Source organism: Rutilus rutilus (genome assembly GCF_951802725.1).
Source record: "Rutilus rutilus genome assembly, chromosome: 15".
Classification (NCBI taxonomy): Eukaryota; Metazoa; Chordata; class Actinopteri; order Cypriniformes; family Leuciscidae; genus Rutilus; species Rutilus rutilus.
In genome coordinates, this window is record NC_140220.1 from 8,055,159 (window position 1) to 8,064,960 (window position 9,802).

The following is a 9,802-nucleotide window of genomic DNA, read 5'->3' on the forward strand; positions in this document are numbered from 1 at the left end:
ATTGTGACATACTTAAAGGTGCTCTAAGCGATGTCACGCGTTTTTTTAGGCCAAAACATTTTTTGTCACATACAGCAAACATCTTCTCACCATCCGCTAGCTGCCTGTCCCCTGAACACACTGTAAAAAAAACGCTGTCTCTGCAGACACCACAGGCTCCACAAACGGCAACAAAAACAAACTGGGCTCACCCGCACCACGAAACATAACAAACTATTCCAGCCAATAACCCACAAGAAAAATTTAGGGTGGGGTTTGGGGGTTAGTGCGCGGATGAGGAGGAGGGAGGGTCTAGCTAGCCTCCGTTTTGTTTGACAATACTTTAAACGTCAACAAGAAGTGACGTCACCCAACATCACTTAGAGCACCTTTAAGGGCTGGTTCACATAGAACACGTTTTTGCCGTTAAAAACGAGACGCAGGTCAGTGAGAAAAAAAAAAAAAAAAAGCGAAAAGTCTAGAGTTTTTTATTGATTTATTTATTGTTAAACTATTTTTAACTTGAACACCGCATTTTCAGAATGCTGTGTCATGCCAAACAACGCGAGCGCAATGGTTAAAGACGTCCGTCTAGACTAGAGCATGATTACATTGAAAAACAATGGAAAAGTAGTGCAGTGGAATGGAAAAATGCCTTCTGAGTGAACAGCCCCTAACAGAGTAATTAAGTTACAATTTCGCAACACGGCTGCTTAGTGCTTTTATAAGCTACTGTAAGTGTGTAATGCCATTTCTCTGTGTTATCAGAGTCAGCAAGCTGTTCCCTTTAGGTAAAATTGTTATTGTCCTTACATTCACTATTGCACCTAAGCCCCTGTGCCCTGGGCTTCCACCATCTGCTGTGCGGCAGGCGGCCCGCGCAAGAATCATATTAACCCCTGGATTATGACACACGCACATCCTCCTCTCACGCCATGATTCAAACACAGAGGTTACAACTGACTTCACATGTCAGGCCACATGAAACGAAAGCACCTGCCGCTATGACCCCCAACAATCAAATACTAATGCTGTCAACTGAAGAAACTAAAGTTTAAGAGGAACATTATCTCTCAAGACAAGGTAAAATGCAACATTATAGGAAATCAAAACAGAAACACTCGGTGAATTAAAAGAGAATGACGTATTTATGCACCCCTATGGCAACTCAGTCATACTTTAGACTACAGTGTGGCCTTCAATCTTGCATAAGCTTCAGAGTGAATATAATGTAATTATGTTACATAACATCAAAAAATACATCTCCGTAATGGTTTTGACGCAATGTATATGCGGAGGAGAAAGCCTAGCTTACTACTTTTGTCTGTTTTATGTATTTCTTATTAGATTTATTGAATTTCAATGGCTGCATTATGCTGTAATAATACAGAAAATTCTCTAAAAGCCTGCATAGCTTGATTAAATATCCTCACTTAGGGCAACATTTTCACAGCTAGTTTCATTAGAAAATGGTACTGGTTTGACAGTTGTGTAGTTGCTATAGAATTATATCTTCCAAGTTAGTCACATTTGATGGTAGCAGTGAATCCTTATATTTTTCATATGGCCCATCAATATAAATATGGGGCGTTAAAATTACATACATACATACATACACACATACACACACACACACACACACACACACAGTTGAGTGAATACGTTTGAAAAATTCCTTTTGTCTCCTTGCATAGGCTAATTTATAAAAAATAATATACAAAATAAACAAATAAAGTGATTATTTTGTCTTGTGGAAACGCTTTTTTTCAGGGCCGTACAAAATAATAACCAAAATGCAATTTTTAGGATACCTCTATAATGATAAACATCTTGATTCACTCAAGTGTATATTGTATATGGGCCATTAAAATCTAATTTTAAGTATGAAAAAATGCCAACTTTTGTAAAAAAAAGACCAGCAGGTAATTTACAATCTCCTAAAGCGTAGAACAAAAAGATTGAACAGCCAGTAAGAAAGACAGTAAAGACTGACATAGATTGTTTCAACAGCTCAGTTAAGATGATAATTAGATATAAAAAGCTCAGAAGGCCAGCTACTGAACAAGCATTTCTGTGAGAAGCATCAAATGTTTTTGCACAAATGACCTGTGTGAGGTAATTAAATTGCAATGTGAAGCTTCTGGAGTTTATTGATACCCATCAGGAGGCTGTGAGACCCAGACTGGGCCCATCTGGAGACGTGGGTGTGTATGCCAAGTTAAACCACAAGCGGAGAGACAGAGGCAATAGAGCCCAGACTGGTCTCAAATTGATTGAAATGTTCAACATCAGGGCCGCATGAGGAAGGGACTGACAAAGTACTAACACACTAACAATGCATTCCACTGTGAAAGGCAAAAAAAATAATAATTCAAAACATAAAAATAAAAAAGTTTCTAAAAAAACTGCAGTCAGGAACTTGGGATCTCATTACAGCTCTGCTCAAACCAACTGCATAAAACTTCAGCAAGACATTTGCTGTTATGCCAAAATCACACAAATATGCAAAAAGGTTCATATATCCAGTAGAACAACAGTGTAAACTATGCGAAGTTTTGTACCAAACAGTAAAGGAATAGGCCTAGTTCACTTAAAAAAAAACGAAACGAAAGCATTTTGCGAGTGAAGGCAACGTTTCTTGGGGGAACGAAAACATTTTGCGAGCGAAGGCAAAGTTTCTTGGGGGAACGAAAACATTTTGCGAGCGAAGGCAAAGTTTCTTGGGGGAACGAAAACATTTTGCGAGCGAAGGCAAAGTTTCTTGGGGGAACGAAAACATTTTGCGAGCGAAGGCAAAGTTTCTTGGGGGAACGAAAACATTTTGCGAGCGAAAGCAAAGTTTCTTGGGGGAACGAAAACATTTTGCGAGCGAAAGCAAAGTTTCTTGGGGGAACGAAAACATTTTGCGAGCGAAAGCAAAGTTTCTTGGGGGAACGAAAACATTTTGCGAGCGAAGGCAAAGTTTCTTGGGGGAACGAAAACATTTTGCGAGCGAAGGCAAAGTTTCTTGGGGGAACACAAACATTTTGCGAGCGAAAGCAAAGTTTCTTGGGGGAACACAAACATTTTGCGAGCGAAAGCAAAGTTTCTTGGGGGAACACAAACATTTTGCGAGCGAAGGCAAAGTTTCTTGGGGGAACGAAAACATTTTGCGAGCGAAGGCAACGTTTCTTGGGGGAACGAAAACATTTTGCGAGCGAAGGCAACGTTTCTTGGGGGAACGAAAACATTTTGCGAGCGAAGGCAAAGTTTCTTGGGGGAACGAAAACATTTTGCGAGCGAAAGCAAAGTTTCTTGGGGGAACGAAAACATTTTGCGAGCGAAGGCAACGTTTCTTGGGGGAACACAAACATTTTGAGCGCGAAGGCAAAGTTTCTTGGGGGAACGAAAACATTTTGCGAGCGAAAGCAAAGTTTCTTGGGGGAACACAAACATTTTGAGCGCGAAGGCAAAGTTTCTTGGGGGAACGAAAACATTTTGCGAGCGAAGGCAAAGTTTCTTGGGGGAACGAAAACATTTTGCGAGCGAAGGCAAAGTTTCTTGGGGGAACGAAAACATTTTGCGAGCGAAAGCAAAGTTTCTTGGGGGAACGAAAACATTTTGCGAGCGAAAGCAAAGTTTCTTGGGGGAACGAAAACATTTTGCGAGCGAAAGCAAAGTTTCTTGGGGGAACGAAAACATTTTGCGAGCGAAGGCAAAGTTTCTTGGGGGAACGAAAACATTTTGCGAGCGAAGGCAAAGTTTCTTGGGGGAACACAAACATTTTGCGAGCGAAAGCAAAGTTTCTTGGGGGAACACAAACATTTTGCGAGCGAAAGCAAAGTTTCTTGGGGGAACACAAACATTTTGCGAGCGAAGGCAAAGTTTCTTGGGGGAACGAAAACATTTTGCGAGCGAAGGCAACGTTTCTTGGGGGAACGAAAACATTTTGCGAGCGAAGGCAAAGTTTCTTGGGGGAACGAAAACATTTTGCGAGCGAAAGCAAAGTTTCTTGGGGGAACGAAAACATTTTGCGAGCGAAGGCAACGTTTCTTGGGGGAACGAAAACATTTTGCGAGTGAAAGCAACGTTTCTTGGGGGAACGAAAACATTTTGCGAGCGAAGGCAACGTTTCTTGGGGGAACGAAAACATTTTGCGAGCGAAGGCAACGTTTCTTGGGGGAACGAAAACATTTTGCGAGCGAAGGCAACGTTTCTTGGGGGAACGAAAACATTTTGCGAGCGAAGGCAAAGTTTCTTGGGGGAACGAAAACATTTTGCGAGCGAAGGCAAAGTTTCTCGAAAAAAATAAAACATTTTGAGCGCGAAGGCAAAGTTTCTTGGGGGAACGAAAACATTTTGCGAGCGAAGGCAACGGTTCTTGGGGGAACGAAAACATTTTGCGAGCGAAGGCAAAGTTTCTTGGGGGAACGAAAACATTTTGCGAGCGAAGGCAACGTTTCTTGGGGGAACGAAAACATTTTGCGAGCGAAGGCAACGTTTCTTGGGGGAACGAAAACATTTTGAGCGCGAAGGCAAAGTTTCTTGGGGGAACGAAAACATTTTGCGAGCGAAGGCAACGTTTCTTGGGGGAACGAAAACATTTTGAGCGCGAAGGCAAAGTTTCTTGGGGGAACGCAAACATTTTGAGCGCGAAAGCAAAGTTTCTTGGGGGAACGAAAACATTTTGCGAGCGAAGGCAAAGTTTCTTGGGGGAACGAAAACATTTTGAGCGCGAAGGCAAAGTTTCTTGGGGGAACGCAAACATTTTGAGCGCGAAAGCAAAGTTTCTTGGGGGAACGAAAACATTTTGAGCGCGAAGGCAAAGTTTCTTGGGGGAACGAAAACATTTTGCGAGCGAAGGCAACGTTTCTTGGGGGAACGAAAACATTTTGAGCGCGAAGGCAAAGTTTCTTGGGGGAACGAAAACATTTTGCGAGCGAAGGCAACGTTTCTTGGGGGAACGAAAACATTTTGCGAGCGAAGGCAACGTTTCTTGGGGGAACGAAAACATTTTGCGAGCGAAGGCAACGTTTCTTGGGGGAACAAAAACATTTTGAGCGCGAAGGCAAAGTTTCTTGGGGGAACGAAAACATTTTGCGAGCGAAGGCAAAGTTTCTTGGGGGAACGAAAACATTTTGCGAGCGAAAGCAAAGTTTCTTGGGGGAACGAAAACATTTTGAGCGCGAAGGCAAAGTTTCTTGGGGGAACGAAAACATTTTGTGAGAAAACGCAAAAGCATTAGGCCTAACATATTTCCTATACCATCTCTTTTTTTTATCCATGCAGTTTAATTTAAATTGCAAATCTATAATCAGGTTTAAATGGGCAAAATTTTCAGTACAAAGCACAAAGAATAATAATGTGATGCAAATATCATAAATTACAAAATCCTTTGCACACTTATTTGATGACACATCAATTCCTCGTGCTTCGCATATCCTTTAAAAGCAATGACCCATGTGTCCATGTTTAATGATAGTCAGACAGGTACATCAATACTCAGCCAAAGCAATGTAATCTCATTTATGAGGTGCAGCCCGAGCTCCCTAAGGACGAATGAACTTCACTGTGCATGCGCAAGAACAGCAATCATAAACCAACAGATCTGCTGGAGGCTGTGGCTGAGTTAAATCATTTAATGCATTATGGAATATGAATGGTTGCACACATTAATGTTAAGGCTCAGGTTCAATAAAATATGCGTTTCGTTGCTCACTTTACTATATTCCTGATCCATTTTCTTTACAAACGGCTAGACAACAACAAGCACAGATCAAGGACTGCAAGAATATTACAAGACAAAATAAAACTGCCAACCTTTTACAAAATAGAGGCGTTGGGTACATGAAGATATTACATTTCTCTTCAATCTTCAATCTTCCAAGCAAACACCAGAGAACCAGTCATTACACTAACAAATAATTCAACACAGATTCACTAAGGAATCAATATGTTCATTCTGTTTGACCATTCATTTCAAAGAAACCAACTCAAAAGAGCAACTGGCTCATGATTAAAAATCATGAACTTTTCATAGTGGCATTTGGGTATGTGAAGATATTTGATTTGATTTATCAAAAATACTATTCTTCAAAGCAGACACTAAGCGATCTAGTCATTATAAAAAAAAAAAAAAAAAGATTTAAGACAGCAATATTTAAACCGCTTTTACCAATTCATAAAAAATAAAAGAACTGGCTCATAAATCGAACATATGCCAAGCAAGTTTAACTCTATACATCATCAATATCTAGCCTAGCTGATGAGATATTTTAGAGAAAATGCATCTTCACTATATGATTGCAATACCTTTTCCAGGCCTGCAAAACTCAATCATCTGATATTTCGAGCTTGTCCTTGACTGTGGGAACTCTGGCTCTAATATCTGAAAATTAATAGCTGAAGCAGGCTTGGGAAACATGCCATTCCCATATCCCAGTTAGGGCTAAGAGGATCATACAAAACAGCAGGTGTTGATAATATTCATTCACAGATTAAACCACATAGCCTATATAACATACAAATGTTAATGTAAGTGAACGTATCAGGATGATCTGCCACCAACCCTAAAAAAGATACTGTATCATACTATTCTGTATAGATTGTCACTACACCAGCAGAGAAAGTACGCTTAGTATGCTTCAATTTACTCAATATTTCAACTTCGACCAACCTGAGGATGGAGGATGATCAGAATTATTTTAGATGACAAATTATAAGCACTGAATAACATGCTATGATGGCATTAAGCGTACAAGAATCAGATGTAAGCAAGCTTTAACCCAAGAATGCATGTTCCAAAAACCCTCTGAATGCATAAAGGGGGTCAAAATGAGCCGTACTGGATTCAGCTTAATTAAATAATTATAGAATGTATATGCACAAAATATTTCAATCATGTATACAGTAAAAAATAATATTCAGCTATAACTAATATGTGCTTATGTCAGAAATACAAATGTGCCTAGCAGGCTTTGCAGATTATGTAGATATGATCCTTACAGACAGGACCAGCACATCTCTCACAAGACAGCTTTCGGGCAGATTTTGCTCTGCTTCCTTTTGAGGGAATGAGACCAATACCAGCTGGAAATTTGGACACACCCACACATTCATTATTACTATTAGTATTATTAATACTTTTACAATCCCATTCCACAAAGTCAACCTATAAAATGGGAATTATCCAAAAAAAATATATCAACAAATCAAAATATCTTTTCAAGTCACACTGCAAACTCTGGGACGTGTTTCTCTTTTCCAATCTCAGGAATGCTCCACAGTTGTTGGATGTTTTTCCTACCAGCTCCGGTATAAGGCTTAAAAAGGTTGTTTTTTTAATGATGAGAAATTGTCAGATGTGTCCAAACTTTTGACTGGTACTGTGCTGTGCATATTGAAGAGACCTATCAAGTGTTTGAATCTTTTCTCTTTTCTTTTAGTAAATAGAGTAAATAGTGTTCATTTTAAAAACACTAGTAGTATTATAACAATTAAATATGATTATTGATATTTAATATTATCGACAAAATAGTTTTTATAGGCCTATATTTTCTGAACCTTTAAAACTAGCCTATAACTTAAAAATATTATGATTTTGGTGAGACTCCCATTCTCAAGTTTTGAGAAATACATGGAATTTCATGAAGAAATTAAACGTTTCATTAATAAAATATTCCACCCCATCTGGTCATTTTTGCCCCATTTACGCATTCCATGGTTAATTTGGATTGAAGGCCAGCCTGGTGTCATTTGGATGGGGGTCTCCGGCATTTCCAATGCGCATCGCTCACCCTGCAAGCAACACACATGGCATTACGCATCCCCAAAACGCGCACAAAATTACCTTGGTCAGCTGTGCGATCTTCTTGCTCATCTTCAGGTGGAGGTCCTGCGTGTATTCGAGGGTTAAACCGGACGGGAAGGACGTGCTGGTGGATGTTGAAGTGGAGGTGCTGTTATATTTCCCCGTCGAAGCGCTGCCAGCGGGGTTGTAGTAATGCTGCCAGCCCGCTCCAGTCGCCATCTTCACGATATTATATTACTATGGCTGTAATATAAAGACTGTAATGGCAAATGGTAAAGGCAGATGATCCTTCGATCCCGATAGAGCAAAATAATAGAGTGACAGTGAAGGCGTTAATCCACAAGAGTCATTATTTCTTCACCCGGATTAAAATCATCTGCTCCTATTGTAGTCTGCTAACGTTAGATGAGAGAGTTTAACCACACATTTCGTTGGTTTCCTTGCTTCTTGTGAATTGACAGTAGATGTATAGGAGGAATACATTAAATGTTTTGGATTCCTGGCAGGTGCGTCGCGTTTAAAAGGCCGACGGCGCGTCTGAAACGAGTCCAAACGCCGCTCGTCTGTAGGATGTAAGAGCCGGTGCAGGTGCGATCCAGGTTCGAGGCATTTCTGTCGGTTCCTGTGCGTGTGTCTGTGCGAGCGGTTGCTGCACTGAGTCTGTTACCATGGATCATCTCAACAGTTTACATTATGCCCGTGACGTCAGTTCCGTTGGTCACGGTTCTCTTTGATCTCCGCCTCCTGTCTCTCCTCCACTCTGCTCTTTTCACTTTTAGATGTGATGTAATGCAAAAGTCGTTGGGGTAAAAGTGATTTTGAAAACGTCCGGGTAGGTGGACTGGAGCTAAAAATAAAACATTAGGCTGTTCTATTTTTGTTTCAGATCGTTTTTGCTTTAGGCACATCATGTAAACTCTTGGTTTAGCCTATGAGGATCAAGTAAAATGTATGAAATTATAAATAGGGGCCTACGTTTAATTGTCTTTCAAGGACCTTTATTACTTTTTTTTGTTTTGTTGTTTTAATATTTCAAAAGGTTTATTTTTAAGTAGCCTACTTTTCTGACACACATGCCCCAATTGCATATTGAATCTGTCAAACTGTATATGCTTTTCAGCAGCATTTAAACAGTAAAACAATTATGCAAACAAGAAATTATGAAAAATAACCAGTTCAACAACATCAACATCTCATATGAAATGATGACCCTTTTTAGACTGTGATGATGCATTCCCTAAGTTGTCTTCATTTTATAATTTCATTTTTAATACTTGTGTAATATTATAGAAAAAAAAAAAAGGAAAAAGAAGCTTGGTTACTCCCAAGTTTTTTTTCCCCCATCTATTCTGTCACCTGATGGAGTTTGGCCTCTGGCTTGCTTAGTTGGGGACACTTAATATTCAACAATATTATTGATCTGACTGAGCTGGATGATGACATTTCTGAAACTAATTTAATAATTGACGAATCAACACTGAACTGACTTAAGCTGAACAACAGCCAAAATGCATTTTTTTTTTTTTTTTTTTTTAATCAATCTGTATTGTATAAATTGCTATTTAAATAAAGGTGACTTGACTTAAATAAAAAAATAAATAAAAAATGAAAGTTGCAGCGAGGGTGTTTCTAATACAATGGCCATGGGCAAATTTGACATAGTATATTTTGCCTTTTTTTGTAAAGTCATGAAAACGCTGTCATGGATTTTTCTTTTGCTATTAGTGCAAATGGAAATACAAAAATAATATTTGTTGTCATCTCCCGTTCACCGCTATAAAAGTTCAGTTTACCCATGACGACTTACGTTTCTGAGAACCCCCGGAAATGTGAAAATCAGCTAATGCATTCCTTTACAATCCAATGTGGCCTCCACCAAATAAAAAAATCTCTCTTAATATACTGTGCTGGATATTAAAAATGTCTGCATGCATCCTTGAGGCATCTGAAATTCATGAGCCAATGATTCCACTTTGAAATTTAAAATACATGTGGGCCTTTAGTAGAACTGTGTATGCTGAAGCAGTGACTAAT

The 9,802-nt window shown here is 39.4% G+C and overlaps 1 protein-coding gene across 4 annotated transcripts in view; it reads right to left on the minus strand.

Moving 5' to 3' along the window:
* Window positions 1-8,551, minus strand: part of fam184ab (family with sequence similarity 184 member Ab) — a 133,583-nt gene extending 125,032 nt beyond the window's left edge. Inside the window, exon 1 of one of the 4 annotated variants that reach the window (XM_084431786.1) lies at window positions 7,808-8,458. In XM_084431786.1, coding sequence (XP_084287912.1) covers window positions 7,808-7,987 — 180 coding nt within the window. In that variant the 5' untranslated portion in view covers window positions 7,988-8,458. Of the gene's footprint in view, window positions 1-7,807 lie in introns of all 4 variants that reach the window. The other 3 variants (XM_084431787.1, XM_084431788.1, XM_084431785.1) reach the window with 3 other exon arrangements.
* Window positions 8,552-9,802: the final 1,251 nt, after the last annotated feature.